Consider the following 23919-nt stretch of genomic DNA (forward strand, 5'->3'; position numbering starts at 1 on the left):
GGCCAGCATGACTAAGCCACTTCTGGAGAACCAGAGCAGCACACGGAAACACCGTTTACCTTCCTGCCAGAGCAGTACCTATTTATCTACTTGCACTTTTGACGTGCTTTCGAACTGCTAGGTTGGCAGGAGCAGGGACCGAGCAACGGGAGCTCACCCCGTCGCGGGGATTCGAACCGCCGACCTTCTGATCGGCAAGTCCTAGGCTCTGTGGTTTAGACCACAGCGCCACCCAAGTCCTTCTCTGTCCTGTACTTGCAAGCAAAAATCACTCAATAATTCCAGCAAAACAATGCAAACAAGCTCAATGCACGGATGAACTGCAAGCCATGCCTTACCCTTCCAAAGGCTCAAACTTCAATATATAAGTGCATCCTGAAAATTTCAAGTATGTAATTGAAAAATGCACAGGAGCAGAAGACTTTTATGATATTTCCCTCTCTGCTTTGATCTTCTTACCACAGGGGAAGGACTTGCAATTGTAAGCTTTGTACAACATCAAACCCCAGCCTCCATCAACTGCTCCCAGTTGAACAGCTGATGGTTGTAATGAGACCAAAATCCCAGACAAAATTTGTCTGCATCCTGTATCTAGCAGCTCCCTATCTCTCTCTGCTCTAGACCTTGATTTTGGCTCAAACTGAGCTAATTCCTTATACCTCTCCCTTTCAGCTGTAAGCCTGATCCTGTAGGGGGCCCTGACATCATTGACAATTCCTTTTGTTCTTATTCACAGGCTAACCCCCTCCCGTTTCTGCTTTAGCTGCACAATCTGTAAAGCAGAGGCAATAACAAAAGCTTCCCTTTTTGTATGGAAAACCTTCCTCTAAGCAGCAAATATATGGTGGAATAGTATGGGCTTTAAAAAAACATTGCTAAGTGCTTACCTTTTATTGGACAATATCCAGTTAAAGAGTCTCTATCCACATCTGCAGTTGTTCCACACCAAAGTTGTCCATGTTCATCACCATCTCTTATGCATTGAGCATACAATTTATTCTGATACTTGAATGGAAATACACAGGGGGCTCCTTGGGCATTGCCCCTTAAGGTATACAGAGCTAAAAGAAAAATGGATAGATGTTATGCTGAAATAATTTTGAACATTTAAAGAAAAGGGGAAGTTGGTATTCATTTCAGAAGCAGTGTCCTCCTAATAGAAAGGGTATGGATGTGGGTGTAAGAGAGACTTTTCATGGCTGTGCACATAATTAGAGAGGCCTTTTCCATTTATTGAGGTCCTGGTGGAAACTGGACTCCCATGCCTGCTATCAAGTTTGGGTTGTTTCCTGAAATAATTTGAAATTATGTGATTATTATTATGCCCGTTTTGGCCTCCAGATGCAAGGGATTCACCATGCTTGAAGCAGGAAATAACAAGCTATGTCTAAAGAAGTGATCATATAGAAAAAGGGAGAACTTCTCTGAATTTTACCTTCATAGTGCTTAGAACACAAATTTTCTTTCGTTCCATAGATCTTCCAGGTACTCTTGCTGGTGGCTACTTTAGACAGCATAAGACGACTTTTTTGGCCACCCTCGGGATTTAAAAACAAATCTTCCTGATCAAGTACAAGGAGCTTGTCATTTCTGCATTCCCATTTCTGAAGTTCAGTGGTCTCATTACAGGGGGAGAGCATGACTCGGGCCTGGTCTGACTTGGAAGGCACTGCCAGGCATAACTTCACTGCCATGTTCAAAATCCGGTCATTGGAAATCCACTTAAAATGTTGCCCCTCATTGTCTGTATCACAGTAGTCCAGGATGGGGGATTGAGATTTCTTAGTCTGAATACAAAGCTTGAGGTTTTCATTATATATCAGAAAGCTGTCACTATCTGTAAAATTAAGAGGCAAAATAACAGGAACATTGTGGGGAAAGTTTCACATAACTTCAAATATCATCCTAATCATTTTAATTTATTGCCTGCCCTTCACTCGGAAGTCTTATGGCAACCACTGACAGAATAATATCAGGATTCATAATAAGAAGCAATAACATGGAAAGATGGGAGAGAGAAATGCCTCTTGTGTTAATTCTGTAGTTAATTTTCACTATCCACTGCTCTTATTGATTCGTGGGCAATAAGTTTCTACGTTCATATAGCTAAGACACCAATTTTGATGTCTTTTTGCAGATTAGTTTGCAGCTTATTTTACTTTGAATAATATGTGAATTACCTTAGTGTTCTCAGCATCTATGTTTAAGGAATGCTGCGCTTTTTAAAAGGTGGTTGGTTAAAAAAAATCTGTATTATTATTATTTTTTAAAGAAGACATCAGAGCCACTAGGAATATTTTTATTTTACATTTCTTTTGTATTATAGTTATAAGTATTGTATTATAGTTAATATTATTTTTAATATTTTGAGGACCGAACTAAATGTGGCATATGAGAGTTTGTACTGGATCTTCCCAGTGTCTTTTTGTTTTTCTAAAAGCATTGGGGAGAGGGGAGAACAGAGGGGTGTGGGCTAAACCTTTCCTCCAAATCAGTTCCTTGATGCTAATTGCTCTCCCCACTGGTTTTATTTGTAAAGGGAATAATATGCAGGCACTTGTTATTAAGCTAGGAACTCATCTCAAGGTAAGATGATGATGGTGGTGGTGGTGACAAGTCAATATGTACACATGAGAAGTACACTATCCTTGAGTCATTGAAACCGGTATGAACAGTTGGGATAGAAATAGACAGCTTAAATAGCTATGTTATTTGTATCTAACAGCCTATAATCTATATTATAAAACTCCAGCCACTTCAATAAGTTGTTTCCCTTGTATTCAAGTACAGTTAGGCATCAGGAAGGGAGCGTGTGTTTGTGCTCTGTGCCTGCTTGTGGGCTTCCCACAGGCTTCAGGTTGGCTACAGTGAGAACAGAATGCTAGACTAGATGGGTCTTTGGCCTCATCCACCAGACTTTTTATACATTCTTATAACAATGTGGTTGTTTCCTTTTGTGAGGAATAAATGCTATTCAGATTTGCTAAAGCACAGGAGGCTGTGACCAGCGGTGTCCTTCTCTCGGAAGGAAGGCTCTTTGATCCTGCAGTATTTTCCATTAGCAAAAAACGGGACATTAGCAAGGAAACACAACATTTTGTAAATTCCCTCTTACTCCTGCAAACCTTACATATTCTCCCAATCTTCTCCAGAGCTGTAGAGGAAATATCATCATTTGGGGGGAGTGGGAAATGGCAACCATTGCCCCTTTCCTGCTCTGTTCATGGAAGCAGTGGCGTAGCGTGGGGGGTGCAGGGGGGGGCCGGCCGCACCGGGCGCAACATCTGGGGTTAGGGCAAATCCACGGGTTAGGGGGCGCAAATTACTTGCCTTGCCCCGGGTGCTGACAACCCACGCTACGCCACTGCATGGAAGCCTCCACTGGATCAAAGAGTTGGTGCAGAGGACATCACTGAGTACAATGCAGATACTTTTTAGTGACAGAAAAAGAAATGTTGAATATTTTTCTTGTTGAAAAGTTATTGTTTACACATTTATTATATTTACAGCTTATTTTTATATTGTGAAGAAAATAAGTAGCAGGATATGACTACTGCATAGGAAAAAAGCAAATTCTTTCTTGCAACCGTGTAGTAAATTGCATTTAAAATTGTTAGCCATTCTTCTACTAAAATTTAAACCTGATTTCAATGTTAAAAGCAAATTAATTGTTTAATTAACACTCCTTGCATCTAACACTTAATGGATTTCCCTTTAAAAGTATCTTCCAGAAGATTATTTAAAGGTAAATCTACAGTATGAAAGATGCCCTTCCACTTACTGTTAATATAATGGGAATGGAAGTGATGAAGAGCTTACCTGATACCTGCAAAGCTGGCTGAACGAGGATCAAGATATTTAGGAGCAAAAAGGCAGGCATTGGACACAACCAAACCTTCCACATAGCTCCCCTGAAAATAAGACAAAGTCAGGGATTGCTGCTTTTCAGTAACTTCTTCATCATGAGTCATACAGAATGAAGTTTTCAGTCTTATATATACACACAGTATTACACACAGAGCATAGCTTCATGGGAAATAGCTATTCCAGAATAATAGCTTGGGCCGTATTGATTCTTTCCCCATCACTTAGCCTTGTAAAATCCACCAGTTTAAAATTCAAGATAATAATGCTTAGGGCTTAAAAAAAAAAAAAAAAAAAAAGGAGGGAAGAGGAGACAGGTGATACAAATTGTTAACCAGTGTTTTTCTTTCTGGGAATACTCAAGGGTGCATGGTACTGGCACCTTTCCCCCCCCACATGTTAAAAGTGTGGCACTTGGTGTAACAACTTCTTGGTGGGCACCAGCACAATTTTTTTCTATAAAAAAATCTCCCAAACACTGTTGTTAGCTATAGTACTGTCAGAGACTTGCCAAGCTCAGAGACAGTCTGCAGCCGGAAGTCTGAATCCCTTTCCTCATACATGGAACTTTCAGAGTTGATTCACAGAACTGTTCATTTAGTGGCTGGAGCCCAGTTCCAGCAACATCCATGGCTTGCTTTGGAGAATGGGAAAGTAGAAGTAAAGTAAAGTAAAATAGAAGCAACTGTCCAGGGCCCACATGCCACTGCTGTGTAGAGCATGGATAGGCAAACTAATCAACGTGTTTTTACATGAGTAGAATGTGTCCTTTTATTTAAAATGCATCTCTGGGTTATTTGTGGGGCCTGCCTGGTGTTTTTTACATGAGTAGAATGTGTGCTTTTTAAAAAAATGCATCTCTGGGTTATTTGTGGGGCATAGGAATTTGTTCAATCCCCCCCTCCAAAAAAAAATAGTCTGGCCCCACACAAGGTCTGAGGGACAGTGGACTGGCCCCCTGCTGAAAATGTTTGCTGACCAAAGCATTTTGGTTTCCCTACAAATATTAGTAGATAGTAGAGCAACAAATATTAATTTTCACACACACGCCCCGACATGCAGTTTTCTCATATTTCCCCCCCAGGCATTCAAGAAGCATTATTAGTCTTCAAGGGCACATTTTAGGCAGGTAGAAACATCCAAAGAAGGTACAACATAGGAATGGTGTCTCGGGTGGGTCCCAAAAGCCAGATAGATATAGGTGCTTGGAGGGCCACATTCAGTCCCTTGGCCTAAAGCTTGCCCTCTCTACCTGCCTGCCTGAAGAAAGAAGCAAGTCAAGCAGGAGTGCAAGCTAGGATTCACTTCTCTTAGCATTGGCTTGGAGAATAAACATAAAGAGATAACAACACAAACCATTTTCATCGAGGCCATGTTGGAGCTGAGTTTGATGTTTCAGTGCATGGTAAGCTTATCAGCCTCATCATTTACTATTATTATATTTGTATCCCACCTTTTTCCCTTACAGACTCAAGGTGGTTTATAGATTAAATCTGGTTTATTAAATGTTCAGAGCTTTACAAAACTGACCACATTATTAAAGGGATAGGGAACCTGTGGCTCTGCAGATGTTGTTGGACTTCAGCTCCCATCATCCTTGACTGCTGCCATACTGGATGGGACTGATGAGAGTTGGAGTCCAACCACATCTGAAGATCCACAAGTTCCCCATCCCCCATTGTACAACTCCGTGTTGGGTCTTTCTCATGACTTTACCTGCCCATTCAAGCAAACACTACTAACATAGATCACAGGCAGAGCAAACGGCTGACATTGTGAGGTATACTAGACCTATTGCAGATAGTAATATTGTGCAACTTCAAGCAATAGGATGAATAAAATCTGACTCTTTTGGAATAAAAATTGTCCAGACCAAAATATGGTTCCAAAGCTTTACTAACAGAACTTTATTTGAATAGTCTTAATAATGATTCATCCAAATAGTTGTACAAAATCCTATGCTTGTTCAAGCACAGGTAACATCTTCTTAGAACTATAATATTACTTCAAACAGGCCTGAAATTAAAGGTATATTGCTCCACACACAGGCTCCATTAGCCTACATCCAGCCTGAGGCTTTATTCTCCAGGACAGATTTATTTGCATACCTTTATTTTGCTGTGGCTTGAGAACAAAGAACTCCCTCCAAATGGAGATTTGCAACTGAATAACCCTCCCATATAATCTAAAGTTAAACACTATGTGAGAGAGCAGCAGACATACCCTCAACAGTTAATTATCAGCCTCTTAGGTACCCGGAGAGCTCTTCTTAGTTGCACTGGAATTTTCCATGCCCCTTTAGCAATACACATACAGAGTCATTTTCCATTTCAAAGTACAATTAAACAATTATACTTAAAAAGGCCAACATTCTTTAACCTCGAGCCTCCAGGTGTTATTAGAATCACCAGGTGTTATTAGACTACCTCTCCCTTCATCTCTGATTATGCTGACTGAGGATCATGGGAGTTATAGACCAACAATGTCTTGGGGACCCAAGGTTGAAGACAATAAATTTGGGATTTACAATTGAAATGGGGAAAAAAATCCTATAGTGGTTCTGATCTTTGTGCAGGCCCTAAGAGCGAAACCTGTACTTGGCTCCTATAGTTAGGAAAGGTTCTTCAAACTAGTATGCACTTTTGAAATCTATGTAGGATGACTAACTTTTACTATTCATTATTGACTGGCTTTTCTATTCAGCTTTAAGTTCTATTTAAGTCAAATGGACACTGTTTTCAAGAAATGTATTTTGCAACAGGATATTAAGAAACCAGTTTTCAAGTCTTTGAGTGCAGTAAGCTATCATCAGCTAATAAACCATATGTTGTCTGCAGTTGAGCCTAAAGTTCAGTAAGTCTAAAAGTGGAAGTATTTGCATGTAAATTGCTTTAGGTAAAACGTGAAAAGGCACAACAAGAAAATAAGAAAGGATGAAAATGTTACTATTAAATGTATACAGGCTGCAAGCTTAAGCACCCTTCCTTGGTAGTAAACCCTTTTGAGCACAATTGGATTTTCTTTGTAGCAAATTTGCTTAGGATTGGGCTGCCAGAATAAACTTCATTTTTTAAAAAGATGAATAAATTTAATATTCAACAGTTTCAAGCCATTCAACAGCTATTCAGATTATGTGAAAGTGGGGCCTCATTCACAGGGACTGAAAATCACTTCTTATTTATTTTCTTTATTCTTACATTTATATCTTACATTTATATATTATTCTTGCATTTATATCTTACACACACACACACACACACACACACACACACACACACTCTTATATTTCTTACATTTGTCACCCTCAAGGTGACATACATTGTTCGCCTCTTCCCCATTTTATCCTCACAACAGTCTTGTGAGGTAGGATAGGTTGAGAGACTGTGACTGGTCCAAGGCCACCTAGTGAATTTCATGACTGAGCAGTGTTTTGAACTCTGGTTGCCCCTTATTTGAGCTTCAGAGATAAAGAGCAGTGATTTCCAAACTGGGGGCCATGGCCCCATCCAAAGGATACCATGCCCAAGTGCTCATTCATGGAGGGGGAGCACAGAGATTGCCTTAAAATGCTTGCAAAAGCACCCTTTGAAACAACTCCTCCTCCTTTAAACCAGTAGGAAGGGGATAGACTCCCCCCCCCTTGCTGCCCTCTCACTTGCTCTGAAGTCTAAAAGAGAAGGGGAGCCCTCCTCCCACTCCCTTTGTTGCCCAGCTCAGACATTGCATATTGGGTAATGGTGTGTATATCACATGACTTGGAATAAATTTATGGGTTTCAGCAGCAGCATCTGGGCCTACCCAGCCACCTTGTCTGTCTGTGCACCTCCAGCACAAGGTCCAGAAGATCAAAGAAGCACAAACTGCCCAGCTGCCCAAGCTCCTGGTAGGCACGTACATGAAACAATTTCAGTAACGACAACAAACTAATAAACACCATCATCACAATCATCTATCAAATAATTTTTGAAGAGAAATATAAAATGTATGTGCAATTTATGATGGCATTAAAATGTGTTAATGGTGTATTCATCTGACACCTTCCTCCTAAGGAGGCCAGAGGAACAGAAGTGTACCATAATTTTTCCTTGGCTGCTATAAATTGTCTAATTTATAGGCTGGATCTATACTGACCTTTTAAACATTATTAGAACGACATTAGCTATATTATTCTAAAACGTCACAGGACGTACTGGTAAATTTAAAATGTTTCTACCTTGTTTTGTTGGTAACAACAGTTTCCCAATTGCTGGTTCATGGTTCCTCTGCAACATTTTAATAACACATTATTAACATTCTAAGCTAAATGTAATGTGTCTGTTATGTTGTGTAAATCATTCCTTAACCCTTCCTTAATGTTGTAAACCAGGAGGGAAGATCCACCCATAGCCTGTTTGGAATCTGGTCCTTCCCAGCACCTTATACCAACTTTTCTGGGAGTAATTCTACAATCCTAATCCTGATTCAATAGGACTTACGTTTGAGTAAACATGGTTAAGATTGTGTGGTAAACTAGTAGGATTTACTTTTGAGTGGATATGGATTATGTTGTTAATATTTGGCATGGAACGAATACTGTTTTTTAAAATAATAATAATAAAATATTATGCAGTGTCCAACTACAAACTATTATATGTGATTTGGCAGGAGAATTTTGGTTAGCAAATTTTGGAATTCAAATGATCAACTTTTGTTGGTACCACTCAAAACTGAATTAGGAATCTTTCTTTTCTGTATAAACATCTACCTTCCCCCTACTAATAGTTTGTCACATACCACCAAGATTTGGTCAGAGCTAGCATCCATACTGGAGCATATGAATTCTCCAGAGTATTTATACTTTTTTGTGTGGAGATTTTACTGCCCAAACTGGAGCAACTGCAAAGGGTATCTTACTGCCTTTAGGCTTAGACATGGAAGATACCTGCCTAACTTCACATTGTTCTTTGGACAAGAAATATAATGCACAGGGCCTGGAAGTTTTGGAATTTCTATTCCAACACAACACAACACAACACAACACAACACAACACAACACAACAGGCAGGAGACAGTGAGTCAGGCTGTGCATCCGCAGTGACCAGAGGAAGAAAGACTGCTAGGAGGAACACAGAGAGAAGAAACACCATGGTGTACCTGCAGAAGCAAAACCAGATACCTTCATCTGCCCTCCTGCAATAAAATATGTCTCTCCTGTATCGGTCTCTACAGCCAAACAGGCACTGTAATGGTTTTAATTTACCTCCAAAGGCACACTCTTCCATTGTCTCCCAAGACAGATAGAGAACAACAACAAGAACTAAAGGTCAATATACAAACATGGTGGAAGTGCTATTGACTACATTATAGTCTCTCCTTCAGTATTGCCTTTTGTGAACACTTTTGAAGTGTTAGAATGAACAGAAATGGTTTGGTTTCTTTTGAGTGACAATAACAGCTTCATAACACAGAGTGGCCCTCTATATAATGGCTGTAAAAAATAATCAGGAGATCGGAATTAGATAAAATTGTGATAAATTGTTGTGATTCAGAGGTTTAATCTGAAATCAAGCTGGATTTGAGTTTGTTGGTGTCTTTGGAACTTTTCCCTCTTACATCATGAATGTTTGCAAATTGGATTTTTAAAAGGCAAAATAATATTAGAATTGGAGGTGTTAGATGCATAAGGGAAACTGTTTTAACACTCAGGAATTTGGCAAAAGTCTTTGCAGATTTTTACATTATGAATGGATGTTTTGTATTATTTTATTAATACTATTGCTTAATACAAGTTTGTCATGGCCTTTGGCTAGAACAGTAAATTTATGAACTGAACTTTTCAAGTGACTTCTTCATTCCCATGGCTGGAGTGACTGACCAGGATATTACAAGATAATTCAGAAGAATTAATTCAGGAAAAAAGGAAATGCTATATTTGAACATCTCAGCAGTGAGTTCATTGGTGTGTCATAAGCTTCATCTTTCTCTGCAATTGGACGGGAGCCCCTCCAAATGCATTATAATTGTGTATAAGTGGGGTGAGTGGGTTGTGTATGTATGCTTTGGCCCTGACACTTTTAGACACTGATTGTTGTTCTAGAAACCCAGACCTTGAGCAAACATGGCTCTCAGGTAAAAATATTTCCTCACCTATGAGGTATAAGACTGTGCTGCATCTCTGTAAAAGACCCACATAGAGTGCATTGCAGGTTATCAATATATTATCAATAAACAGGTTATCAGTTTCAGGTTATCAATATGTAGGATACTTTGACTATTCTTTATTCCATATTCTGGAAAGAAGGCATAAGAGTTAATAAAGTATGTTTGTCTGTGGATGATAATATTTTCCTATGGGCCTGGAAGTGTATGGGGAGCCTTGTTAACTGTTCTGTGTGGTACCTTTTAAGAATAACCAATTCAGGTTGCAATCCGGTATACACGATTTGTTTAATGCAGTGGGGTTTGCTTCTGAGTAAAGTATAGTTATTGTTGTATAAACCCACACAAGCCCATATAATGTTTAGTAGCCTTTTTAAAGGCATGTACTGCCCTAAATAGGCCTATTTGGAAAGGAAACTACATATACAAAATTAGGTACTGAACCAGCAGAGCTGCACATATGGAATTCCTTTTTTAAAAAATAAATAAATATGAGGATTGGATCCCCTGGAAGAGTGGAGGAGGGCTAGATGCACCCCATACTCTTCCTATAAAACCAGACAAGTGGGATTTTAGCTTTATGCATGGACACTGTACTGATTTAGGGGGAAATATTGTGCAATACCTTGGTTGCCAGAGGATATCAATGACATGGTCCTTAGTTTTTCAAGTCAAGTCACCTTTAATTTATTATTTTTTTATTTCATAAAATGTATACACCTCTTGATTTTTTAAAAACCACAAAGTAGTTTACAAAATGGTAAAACAATAAAATCAAGGAGAAATCCCAACCATACTTAAAAACATACAAAAGTTAAAATACCACAACAGATTAAAATTACCTTAATTTGAATTTATTCTATTTAGAATATGTTTTTTTCTAAATAATAATTATGCATTCAGAGCATGCCACACAATGAATGTGGTGATAGAAAGGACCTCTGCATATGCATATGGTTACTTCTTGGAAATGAATTAATAATGCAATCCTACCCCTGACAATTCAGAAGTAATTCCTACTGAGCTCAATGAGACTTACTCCCACATTACAGCCTATCTCCCTCTTTATCATCCACAAGCACTTCTGAATCATTGTGAAGAACGATCTCACTGTCACGATAAAGAGAGTTTTCAAAGCTGCCAGTGGTTTGTTGTTTTCTACTTCTTCTTTTGTAGAAAATATAGAGTGTAGTACCCATGCCAATGAGGATGAAGATAACCGGTAGAAGTGCCTTTGCAACTCTGCCATGTGCTGATGCAGGAATATCTTCTTGTTCTGTGAATGGTTAAGATGTATATATCACACACACACAAACTCACAAATAGAGAAACACACACACAAATTGACCCCCTTGTATGAAAGGGAGGGATAGCTGGGTGGTGTTTGCAGCTCATAAGCATAGTGTGCCAAGAACTTACAGACCAATGAAATGGCCACATGGCTGGAGGGCACGGAGAGGGGATACAGAAGCAGAACAGATGTGGAGTTAGGAACATCTTGTCCTTTCTTAAAGAAAATGGCTTTGGCAGGCTGTGAAGGAATCCAACGCAGCTGAAAAAAAACTACAAAATGCCAAGGCAATGGTGTACCACCCCCCAGTTATTTTTGTACTACATCTTAAACAGAATACTATTCTGATCTTTCAAGTTCCATCTGAAACACTGTGAAATATTCCATTACACAACCCCCAATTCTCCGCTTCATAGTGGCAGTTCTGTACCAGAATGGAGAGTCGTCACCCTTTTCCCCCAGTAGAGAGTTATAATGCCTCCACCTTTTCCCAGAAATTTCTCTCTTCAGCTTTGAACCAGAAGTTCTTTTCTCAGAATGTTTGGTGCAAGGCTCCGGATCGCAAGAATGCTTATAATTTTTCCTGAGTTCTTTTCACAAAACAGCCTTACCTGTCTTTTTTGTAGGTGCTTTAGTTGTCTCTTCAATAACTGTAAAACAAAAGATATGCTTATGTTCTCAGAACAGTAAGAAAGTTAGGTATGCAAATCATTATTTTTTATAAAAAAAGTAGCATAGATTAGCAACAGAGTGAACCAGACTGAGGAGTGAGAAGAAACTTAAGCAGCATGCCAGCAATCACATCCTGGTGCCATTCCCATCTAGAACAAAAATGTAGGATTGGTCAACTGACATTTCATAGCTTATCATAAGAAGATAAGAAGAATCTGCTGGATCAGGCCGATAGCCCGTCTAGTCCAGCATCCTCTTCTCACAGTGGCCAAACAGATGCCTGTGGGAAACCAGGAAGCAGGATTTGAGCACAAAAGCTCTCTCCCCTCCTGTGGTTTCCAGCAACTGAACAGAAGCATTGCTGCCTCCAACTGCAGTGGCAGAGCATAGCCACAGTGGCTAAAGAATACAACAAAAGTACAGCTGAAGATTAGAAAAAAGGTTGGCATGTCCTTCCCCTACTCTGACTCTGGCTGGTACTGGTGTTATCTTTGATGGAGAACAAATAATAGGCAGTCTTGGTTTGGCAAGGAAACCAAGCTGGAAAGAAGCCTGATTCACTCTCTGTGATGAATCCAAAGCTAAGGGGTTGGAGACACTCTCCCTTCCAAAACCTAACAGGTAAAAAAACCTGTTGGAGTTTTAATGCTGTGTGCACTTTCATCTTATGCCTCCAGTGATTTTCCTCCCAATGAAACAAAAACCAAAGGTATGTGATGGGACCTCTGGAATCCCCTAGTGCCTGAAAAATGTGTGTGTGACAATATTATAGGAAGCATATTTATCCTTTTATTTTTCAAGCTTTGGGCCCTGACATATCACACCACGAAAATAACATGATTATGCACTTTAGACACTGCATTTGCTTTTGGGTGTGCTTCTTTCAATTAAAAAAAATCAATAAATATATGTTACTATTTAAAAATGGGAGCCAAGTTTTAAATTTGAAGTGTTTAGTATAGTCACTTAATCCCTTTGCTTAGCAAGATCAGCAATGATGAGCTGAATTTTAAATATGTAAATGTGGAGACTACTAAATGCTCTTGCCTTTTGAGGAAAATGACAAATTTATGATATTTATCACACAGCAATTCTGGGGACTGAGAATGATTGTGGGAACCTTGACCATTAGATAAAATGTTAATAACCTTATTAGTTTTAAAAGACAGAATATTCTATAGTTAGTAGCAAATAATTAATAGACTTCAGCTTTGGTTCTACCTTCTCTCCTGCCATTTATTATTAGGGAGTATTTAGTTGGTTGGGAGTATCAGTAAAGTCTGTAAAAAGTTGAAAAAAGAATAGGAAGTGACAAGGAGTAGGAAAGACAAAATGCAGAGTATCAATTTGATGAAATGTGGCTTATGCTAAAAAAAGGATGACTGACAGTCTAGAAAGATTACCTAGTAAGAATAGGACTAGGTGGAATATTGTTAAAATGGCAAGAGAGAGAAAAGCCCCTTTCTGTAGTAACATGGAAGCCCCTTCCTTGGAGAGCTTTAGGAAGAAGGCAAATAAAGAGACAACAAGGATAAACTTCTAGTAGCAGAATCTAGTCAGAGAGCAATTAGAGCAGAGTGTCCTAAGACACTAACTTTAGACAAGTGACTCAATGTTCATCAGAATTATTGTGAAATGCAGCTGAATAGCCATTTCAGACTTACTTTTGCGTCTTTTACATATAAATCCCTTAGAGTATCCGCAGTGCTCCCTGGACCACTTCCCATTGTGGCTGTTCATGAGAATGCAGTTCTTATCACTATTACTGAAAATAGCTTGAGGATCAGGTGTGGACTCTTCATCTTTCCAGTTGACAAAATCCAGTGCAGTGTTATCTTGCCATATCCATTCTCCTAATTATAAAAGTAAAATAAATGGCATAAAGACTATCGAGAAAAAGAGTAGTGCTGCTGCACGACCCTGGATTTGCATGAAGTCAGACCGGGAAAGAGCGAGAGGAAGGAAAGTGGCAGTTTACAACAGCAACATTTTGAGTAAAGCAGGAATGGGGAGACGTTTGGGGGAGAAAGGGAAATGGCAGTTGTAAATCATAGGGATGCCATATTTCCAAAAGTAAAAACCACGCCACCCTGGTTTGAGCGCAGTTTTCTGTATGACTTGCCTAAGATCCAGTACAAAGCGCTGCCTTTCAGAAATTCCCAGTAATGTCTGGGAAAATCTGGACATATGGCAGCCCTACCTTAGCAGAGGTTTGAGTAAAGCATGGATGGACAGAACTGACTGGGCAATGGTGCTTTAAAACAACAGCAAGGTTTGTGTAAAACAGGGATGAGGTGGAGGACCAGAGAGGAAATGGCAGGTTTATACCACGGCCAAGGTTTCAGTAAAGTGGGTAAGGGGGAAGCTAGGGAGGAAGATCTAGGGCAGTGTTTCCCAAACCTGGGACGTCAGCTGTTTTTGAACCACTATTCCCATCATCCCTAACCACTGGTTCTGCTAGCTAGCTAGGGATGATGGGAGTTGTAGTCCCAAAACAGCTGGAGACACAAATTTGGGAAACACTGGTCTAGAGGGTTAATGTGGGGGGAATGGCTGGGGTGGGTGGTTGATGAGTGGAGCAAGCAGGAGCACAGCCCCATGTATTATAAATAAATATTGAATGTTAAACCATTACCATCTATGTTTCTGAACAATCCTATCCAATAGTCAGCATGTTGGGATTGCTGAGTATGCTCCATCAAAAAGTTCAGTTCAGCTGAATCTTCTATAGAAATCAAGGTGCTACCTAGGAAACATCATACAAGTAAAGTAAGCTCATTTAAAAATTGCATTCCTGTTTTAAATTTTATTTATTCTTTTTAATTTATTTTAAATATTCCCATTTTAATATATATTTTTTTAAAATATAACTGTAACCCACCCTGAGACCTTATGGTGATGGGTAGGTGACAAATCACCATCACATATGTATTAGACATGCACTGGTAGAACTTACATGAGGTTTGATGTGACTCCTGACAGCCCTGGCAAGTGGTCCTTGGCAATAATGAAGTTGTCAGGAGTGTTGATGAAAACACCTGCCCCCAGGATGCAGGAATGGTGAGCTGGGTGGCAAAGTCCCTTTCTTAGTGAAGCCCTTTTTCCAGGCAGCAAGGACTCTGCTCACCTCATCACCCCTCTGTTTATCTCACACCCCTGGCCAATCTCTCTCTTCCTCTCACTTTACCTACGGGCAGGCATGTGCACTGCCAGCAGCAAAAAGTCAGCTTAGCAAGAAAGCACTGCTGCTGCCACACACCATTTTTGTTCCCCCACAGTGCTTCTCTGGCCCCAGTGGAGCAACCTTCTGTCTGGGCTCAGAGGTACTGTGGAGGAAAGAAAATGGCGAGCCACAGCAAGTGGGGTTTTGGGCTACACTGACAATCCTGCATGCTTCAGGTGAGGACACATGGAGGGGAGCTGTCCTTCAAAGTGCTTGGATCATCAGCCAATGCCTGAGTGTCCTGATCCCTGATACCACGCCTGCATATCAGGTTGTCTAAATATTCTTTTAATAATAAATCTTTCTGTTGCTGGATTCAGAGAGTAAGAAAGAAGCTGTTGTTTGCAGTGAGATCTCATGGGAGCCTCCCAGAGCCAGCATGAGAATTCTCCGCCTTGCATAAGGGCAAGACACTCTTGGTGTGCTGGCTCTGGACAGGTAGGGGTGGTTGTGTGGATGGTGGTTCCAGGGTTGTTCTGGCTTTACACGCAATACCTAGAAACTAACCCCCCTATAAGTCTTCTGTACCTCCAGTGAGTTCAGAGAGATATGCCAGGTTTATTCCCTTCTTGATTTATCATCACAGCAATCCTGGGAGATAAGTTTAAACTGAAAGGTGGGGATTGGCCCAAGAGCACCCAGTAAGCTTTGTGAGTGAGCAGGAGTTTGAACCCCTGTCTCTCTGGTCAAAGTCCAAGGCTGAAAGCCTGTACCCACTTACTTAGCTATAGGCCCCACTGAACTCGATGGGACATACTTCTGAATAGACATGCTAGGATATGTATAGGACTGCACTGCAACGCTAACCGGTGTACAAACTGGCTTTGGAAGCTAACTAGGAATCTTCTAGCATGGAAAAATCATGTTGTGATTTGAATCAAAATGACACCCACCTAACTGAGTACATTTGAAGGATGCATCCGGCCATCCATTTGAAGGCTGGTTGATTTGATAGCAATGAGCCCGAAAAGGAATCCAAGATCTCTGGTCCTCTTTTGAGTCAGGGCATTTCCCTGGGACTTGTGGAGGCTCAGTTGGGAGTTTACCTATTATGAAACAAATATTTTATTTTTTGAACAGGTATCTTAGAAACCCTTAAGTACCAGAGATATGCATAAGATTTGAACAAATCCACAATCTTGAGGTGCACATGAGTATCTTGGAGGAATCCTGGAAATGTAGAAGGTGAAATGGGAGGTGAAACTGCAAATTTGCACATGTCAAAGAAGTCCCCCTAAAATAATAGGTTTATAGTTCCTGAGTACTCCTGGATGCTTACTCACAGTAATGTCAAATGAGGCTTACTCCTAGGTAAATGTGTATAGAATTGCTGTCTTAAAACACATGCCTGAGTGTATTCAGTTGCTAGACATGGTTACCTAATGCTGGATTGTTTACTGCAACCTCTATTCTATTTTTGTTTGCCTATTTATTATATCCTGATGGTTCAAAAAGTAATATTTTATTCATTCCCTACTAAAGAGGCAAAAATGTCAATAGTACATTTCTCAGCTCTGTGCTCAGATGGACATTCCTTTGCTTACCATGGTAGTGCTCACAGAAAGAGAGGTATGCTTCATTGCAAGTTCCGGTTTTCCAGTGACCATCAATGTCTAAATAGACACAGGCTTTTTTCTGCTTTGGCTCCCCAGGGGCCCAGTTAGTATATACCAATCTCCAGTTGCTTATCCACTTATATTGCTCATCAGTCTGAAATCCAAATGCACAATGGAATAACACATGCTGGCCTAGAGAAAGCTTTTAAGTTCATGACATAACATGAACTCCACAACATTTATGGTACTTTTCTTTCCGTTTCATTTTATTTATACACACATTTCATCATCCTATATGGGATGAAGTCTGGGTTATGACGTCTGAAGTCATGAGTATGAAACAATTCTGAGCTATCAAAGGCAGGGGCGAAACCAGGCTTTGTTTCATCCAGGTTGGCACACACAAACACACACACACACACACACACACACACACACACAGAGAGAGAGAGAGACATAGGCTGGGAGCCTGAATGGTGCCCCTCTAGAGGCTTCACCCTGGGGGTGGGGGGGAACCTGACTAACCCCTCTGTAGCTATAGCTCTATCCAGGGATTTGGAGCACAATGTTTTCAGTATGCTGGTGGCATGAAGCTCTAGCTCTTCATTCCATCTGAATCATGAGAAGCTGTGAAGGTGTTGGACAGGAGCCTGGAAGCAGTAATAGGCTATGTGGGGGTCAACGAACTGAGGCTGAATCCTGATAAGATGAAGGTGCTGTGAAGGGGTGGTTCCTATGTCTGGGAATTAGGTGGATAACCTGTCCTGGAACAGGGTCATAGTTTGGGAGTGCTCCAGGATTCCTAACTGTTGCTGGCCTCTCAATTGGCTTATCTGGCTAGGAGAGCTTATGTCCACTTTATGTCTGCCAATCAGGTCCATTCCTGGACCTCCCACCTGGACTACTCTAATGTGCTCTATCTGTGGCTATCCTTGAAGATGGCCCAGAGACTGAAGCTACTGCAGAATGTGGCTGCTAGATGGGAAGTGGGGCAGCCTGAGGGGACAATGTGTGGATCACTCATCCAGAAATCACTGTATTGGCTGTCATTGACTTATGGGGCTTGATTCAAGGTATTAGCATACCAAATGCTGAACATCTTGGGATCCAAGTACCTAAAATATCAGGAAGGAAGCGCCTTCCTGAATATCTACCATCAATATACAATCAAGATAGCATTTTATAAAAGAATGGAAATAGTTGATTGAATATTTACAGATAAATTGTAAACAGATAAGAACACTGGCAGGATTGTTATAATAACCTGCAGTTTTATGAGTATATATTAAGATGTTAAAAATAAATTTAAGGAACCACAGAGAGAAGGAAAAGGATGTCAAGTTTTGAATATATATAAAAGAATCCTGGTTGGTGTTGATCCAGTATGGTACTTAGTTTACTGTATTCATTGTAGACAATGCAAGTCATCTATGGAACCTGTTGCCCCACCCCTCCTAAAGCAACATAGAAGTGATTGATTTCTCTTTCTGAGGGTGAAAAAGGAGTCAAGACTAAAGACTACTAAAGATCTTGCTGCCTGGGGCTGTGCTGCTGCACTGAGTGCAGAAGCCCCTTTACAGACTGGAAATTGTTATATTTCTGTTAAGATTTCGTGTACAGATAAAGTATAGCCACTGGAAATAGCTCATAGGTAACCCACAGATGATATCCAAAACTTTTGCAATGCTTACCAAGGATATTCCTAATAAAGTCAGGTAATAAAAGTCTTTTCTATGTCCTTCTGAACACAAGTTCTTGATGTGGATATGTAGTACAGTATTATGTTAATGTAAATCATATGTATTTACCATATTGCTATTTAGGCCAATCCATGCAGGCTCTCCATATTTTAACACCCACAGCCATAGGAATGATTCAATGTAGGGATCCAAAATGCTGGCAAGCTCTGACTGTTCAGATTTACACTTTTTCCTGGCCTCTTCCCATGTCATTTTGGGGCTGCCGAGAGAGTAACTTCTATTCCCAAAAGGGGCATAACCAGAGGCTGGAATTGTTGTTTCAGAGTGTGATAATGCAGGATCTATAGGCAAGTAATCAAGAGAAAAGACGGAGATCAGTTTAGACTACACACACCTGACACTAAATTTCTGAATACTATTATTCCCTAAACGTTTTAAATCTTGAAAATCAACATTTTAAATGCCAGCTTATAACACTTAGTCAAGTTTTCTTCAAAAACATATATGGATGAGGCCACAGAATACATTTAATTTACTATCACAAAAGCAGCAAACAAAATACCTAAAATGTAGTCAACATGACCATTAACAACACAACTCCATTTCTTTCCAGAGAGGTCAAGAATCTGTTCTGTAATTAGCTTCCTATCCACCATCATTCTCAGATAACAAAACCTCAGTTCAGTCATTAAAACTGGCAATCAGCTTTTAAAATTTTTTTTACCAGAACAGAAAACTGGAGTTAGACTCTATAATGTAATCTGCATTAAACACTGTTTTCTGTTCCTTCTCTTCTAAAAAAAGCATACCAGTGTTTCTTTGGCAGATGTAGCTTTTCTTAGCAGAACATGGCCCATCTCTCCAATATCCTGCCAGCTTTTCAGGCTCCTTCATCATAAAAATGCAGTCCTCCTAAGAAATAAAAGTATAACAAAGGGACAAGTAACACAGTAGCTATTTATACAATGTAGGGGCCAATCTGTTTGTACTTGAAACTTTCCTTTTATACTCTTGACCCGAAACTCCTTGGAACTCAGTTCCGGCACCTCTCAGATGGGTGCCATTGCCATTATAAGAGAACAAGGGAAGTGTTCATGGTGAGTTCCGGCACTTCTTTTTCTAGAAAAATAGCACCGCTCTTGACAAATATCAGACTCCACAATCACCCAATCAGAGATAGTGGCAAGAATAACTCCAGACTACAAGTGCAGTGTTCATCTGTCAGCGCAAGGCTTCCTATCTCTGAATCCTATTCAGGAGTAGGAATCAGTAGCTGATATGCGCTCTAGATCAGGGATTAGCTGATGCTTCCTGGAAGTGGGGTAGGATAGCAGACCAGTTATAAAACTGGTTAGGTGTTGCCTAACTGTTACTTTACATACTAGCTGCTTAGCTTGAGCCAGCTGGCTCTAAAAATAAACAAAGGAGATGCCAGCCAGAGATTGAATGGAGAATTGGTACAGAAATGGGGTGCTAACACTGAAGGTTCTCTGCACATGCAGTTTCACTTCAGGAATGGAATATAGAAGATATTTCTTGTTTCTGGGGTAAAAATGATGAAAGCCTTTGCAGGCAGGACTTACACCATAACCTGGAAAACCTTTGGCCCAGTTTGTGTAGTGGACTCCACTTCCATCTGTCCATACAAACATGCGCTCAATATTAATATCATTTAGTCCAATCCAAGGATCAGTTGTAGCACTTTTTAAGTGCACTGTGAGGAATGCTAAATAAAAACAATGACATAATTTTTCAAAACAAAACAAATTCCTTCCAGTAGCACCTTAAAGACCAACAAATTTTTCAAAAATTTTTCAAAAAGGATTTGACAAATGTACGCCCTTCACCTATAAGTGTTTGATATAGTCATAAGTGTTATGATATATCATAATGTGATCTAGTTGTAGTTTGGGTTCATGTTGTATCATCATCATCAAAACACATTTGATTAATGCAAGAATTGCCAGTGTGCTGGCCTTCAGATGCTGTTGGACTAAATCTACCGCCATTCCTGACCACTGGCTATGCTGCCTGGGGCTTAATGGAGTTACAGTCTCACAAAGTGTGGTGGACATCACATTGACTACCCTGTTTTCATAATAACAAAAAGGGCCACTGAATCATTAATAGGCCACCCTTACAATAAACAAGCTTTTCCCCAGCTTAAGAAGGGTCTAGATCTGAACTGAGGAGATGTTTGGTGAAGTGAAGTTTTGCCTTTTTAAGATTTTGAATCATCACCTATTTTCCTCTCTTTCCCCCCAATATAATTTTATTGAATTTCACAAATTAACTTCAAATTAAATACATTGTTTCATATACTGACTTCCCATCACCACAGTATTTTTATTCAAACTCTTTTCTACTGCATTCTGTATCAAATTCTCATCTATTACCAAAATCCCTCTGATACAATTACTTTATCATTTTTCTTCCGCTGTTCCTATCTCAAATCCTGCCCTCGATTTCATTTCTTTGTAATGCTTTTCCAAATAGTCCCTCCATTTTCTTTTCAAAATGATGGACAACAGACTATTTCCCTCAGACTGACAATATACATATTAATTAAGACTCATTATCTTATCAATATAAGCATTGTTGCTTGCCAAATATAGTCCATGTACAAAATTATGCTTTGGAAGACAATAAAAGTGGGTAGCTTAATTTTGGCTATCAGGCTAATTTCGTATGGGTGATGGGAAAGGGGAAATGGTGGCAGAGAAGTGGGCAGGGAGGAAAAGGTTGGGAGAGAGAAAAGGTGCCCTGGCCACTTTTGCCTTCAGCTCTACCCATTGACAGTATGCAGCCCCTGTGGAGGTAAGGCACACCTCGCACCCGGCATGCCACAGCGTGCCAAGGAGCTCTGTGCCCACACTCTATGGACTTTCGCCTCCTGGCCAGAAGACAGGGTTTCCCCCTGACCTTTTGGAACTATGGAGGTAACGCTCTGCTTGTTCTGAGGCACACCTCACACCCGGCATGCCACAGTGTGCCAAGGAACCTTGCACCCACGCTCCATGAACTTGTGGCCTCTTGGCAAGTAGACAGGGTTTCCCCCCTGACCTTTTGTCCTTTCATATGATCTGTTTGCTAGACAGAATGCTTAGCTAAAGCATAGCAAGGAACACAGACGCAATCCACTTTCATAACGCCTACGGGAAACACCTGCTGACACGTGTATTAGCTAATGCTTAGAATGTGCTTAGATGGAATATGTTAAAAGTTCAGAGTGGTTTCACTACCTCTTTTTCCAACTGTATTTTATCCAATAAAAAGAGGCTCTGCAAGGCTTGCTTTTCAGCTTGCTTCTGCACAGCTCACTTGCATCCAACCTTCTGTCGTCCTCGTTATTCCTGCAGCCCCTAACGGATGGCCCCTCAAGCAAATACAGCTCTCAACAGGTAAAAAGTTTTCCCACCCCAGCTATTGATCTTGCCTATTAAATCTCTTTTAACTGCTATTAAAATAGCAGTCACTCTTTCTCAAGTTCCCCAAGTATTATCCAACTGCAGCCACCAAATGCATTATACAGAATAACTACGGGGACATTTTATTCTTCTTGCACTTGTCTTGTGGGAATCTTTGCAGAGTAGATTCTTCCTGTGCTACTTGGGGAATCATAAAATCATAGAATTGTAGAGTTGGAAGGGACCTCCAACCTTCTGCAATGCAGGAATCTTTTGCCCAACGTGAGACTTTTGAACCCACAACCCTGAGATTAAGAATCTCATGATATACCAACTGAGCTGTCCCTGAGGTCTACGGCCATGTGGAAGGAGCTGGTAATATGCACTGCTGCATCACTGCCCTGGTTTCCAGCCCCCCCCAATGTGGCCTGAAGTTTCTCAAGCCACCTGAGGAGTAAGGCGCCACAAAGGAGCCATTTCTAACCCTTCTTCTGGCACAAACGTAACTTGAGTCGAGGCTCTTGGACTTTTAACATGTCAAGTCTATATGAACAATCTGTTTTAAAAAGAACTGACTGCACCTTGTGTAGCTTTGTTTGGTATAGTTGCCAGATTTCCTCCTAGATTCTTGCAAGTGGTTCGTGCATAGGACCAGTTTTTCCTCTCTTCATTAAGACCAAATAGCTGGAAGCACTGTAGGGGGAAATAACAACTCTCCAAAATTCCATACATGATGTAATGGGTAATGAAAGTAGCAATCATGAAATGGTATTGAGCAAATAGACAGGGATAATTTTGCTTGGCTTTAAAGAGCAGTCCTACCCCATAGGATTTGCTGGTTAGAAGGAGATTAGGATGGGGTGGAAAATGGGGCAGAGGAAGGAACTGGGAGAACATCCACCTTGGTAGCTACAGTTGTTAATTTGAGCTTTTAAAATATCCCCCCTTTAATCAAAAATTTTAACTATTCAGATACAGATTTTTATTTTATTTTTTGTATTTACTATTCTAACACAATAGTCCTTTTCAGTTCTTAGTGGAGAAGAAGAATGTGACAACATAATGACAAGCTGCGCCTCCTGGTCTACGTGCCTCTTTATTTTAAGCTCTATACAGAACACCTGAGTAAGACATGGAGGGCAACCTCTGCATGTTCAGCAGTTCTGGGGAAAGTATTCACTGTATGCACTAATACTACCCGAAAAGGACTAGTATGCCAAGCAATTTGTAATGACTACACTAGTTACCTTTTTATCAAAGAAAAGCCATCCTTCAGCACAGCCTCCAAGAGGCACAGGCAATGTGGGAGCAACAGATGAACGGACAGAACTGTTATGCCTTTCACATACAAATCTGTCCTCAGCACCACAGTTGATATCGTTCCATAAACCTAAACAGAGAGTTATTAAATCACTCGCAAACTGAAAAGGACAAGCAGTCCTTCAGGTACACAGTACAAATGAAGGCTTGAGAATAACAAAGAGCAGCGGCAGCAACTTATTCCATATTGGAAGAAAATAGGACAATCAGGGGTGGGGCGCCCAGTGCGGGGGAGGGGGGCAGCCGTGATGGCACCCTGCTGGGATCACGCTGCCGGGGGCGGGGTGCTCCCCCCGCACTCCTCTTCCTCCGCCAGTGGGGACAATGTGTAGATGGAATAAGCAAGCAGTTGTTCACAATACAAACTGCTTAAAGTCCCAAAGTTATTAAAATAGCATTGAAACAGTGTAGTATTTCCCCAAATCTCTCTTGCTGTATAAAGTTGCTCATGTGATAAATATACAGCATCCTTTAAAACTTTTAATACCATGTCATATTTTTAAAAAAGGCAATTCAAGAGCTGTAAAATAATGAATTTTCCCTCCCAAACAATGTATATTTATGGATGGAATAGTCATTGCAACTATAGATTCAGGGTTTATCCACACTTGCCTTTCCTCCCTGCTTCCAGGCACAGTCTGCACTTTAAAGCTCCATGTCCGCGTTCTCTTTCTTTCTTTCTTTCTTTCTTTTGCCTTGGAGCTTTCTCCATGAAAACCCACTCTTTAAATCTCAATCGGAGCAAACA

At 40.4% G+C, this 23919-nt stretch overlaps 2 protein-coding genes and 1 long non-coding RNA gene across 6 annotated transcripts in view; 1 reads left to right on the forward strand and 2 right to left on the reverse strand.

The window, feature by feature from the left end:
- Positions 1–3954, reverse strand: part of LOC309353005 (macrophage mannose receptor 1-like) — a 45993-nt gene extending 42039 nt beyond the window's left edge. For all 3 annotated transcript variants that reach the window (XM_081881848.1, XM_081881849.1, XM_081881847.1), the window contains exons 1-3: positions 3820–3954; positions 1436–1837; positions 888–1061 (exon numbers count right to left, since the gene is read on the reverse strand). In XM_081881848.1, coding sequence (XP_081737974.1) covers positions 888–1061; positions 1436–1837; positions 3820–3904 — 661 coding nt within the window. In that variant the 5' untranslated portion in view covers positions 3905–3954. The remainder of the gene's footprint in view (positions 1–887; positions 1062–1435; positions 1838–3819) is intronic.
- Positions 1–23919, forward strand: part of LOC309325755 — a 111445-nt gene that overhangs the window by 82030 nt on the left and 5496 nt on the right. The window contains exon 3 of one of the 2 annotated variants that reach the window (XR_014149962.1): positions 1342–1419. The exons of the other annotated variant lie outside the window; for it this stretch is intronic. This is a non-coding gene — a long non-coding RNA (uncharacterized lncRNA). Of the gene's footprint in view, positions 1–1341; positions 1420–23919 lie in introns of those variants that run through there. 2 annotated transcript variants of the gene reach the window in all.
- LOC309353007 (macrophage mannose receptor 1-like) overlaps positions 10665–23919 on the reverse strand; it is a 35782-nt gene continuing 22527 nt past the window's right edge. The window contains exons 20-30 of the mRNA XM_081881851.1: positions 23099–23241; positions 22433–22544; positions 20028–20170; positions 19254–19356; positions 18553–18785; positions 16733–16898; positions 16082–16234; positions 14601–14711; positions 13630–13818; positions 11905–11943; positions 10665–11278 (exon numbers count right to left, since the gene is read on the reverse strand). Of these exons, the coding sequence (XP_081737977.1) occupies positions 11049–11278; positions 11905–11943; positions 13630–13818; positions 14601–14711; positions 16082–16234; positions 16733–16898; positions 18553–18785; positions 19254–19356; positions 20028–20170; positions 22433–22544; positions 23099–23241 (1622 nt within the window). The 3' untranslated portion in view covers positions 10665–11048. The remainder of the gene's footprint in view (positions 11279–11904; positions 11944–13629; positions 13819–14600; positions 14712–16081; positions 16235–16732; positions 16899–18552; positions 18786–19253; positions 19357–20027; positions 20171–22432; positions 22545–23098; positions 23242–23919) is intronic.

Source organism: Podarcis erhardii (genome assembly GCF_964252035.2).
Source record: "Podarcis erhardii genome assembly, chromosome: 12".
NCBI classification, from domain to species: Eukaryota; Metazoa; Chordata; class Lepidosauria; order Squamata; family Lacertidae; genus Podarcis; species Podarcis erhardii.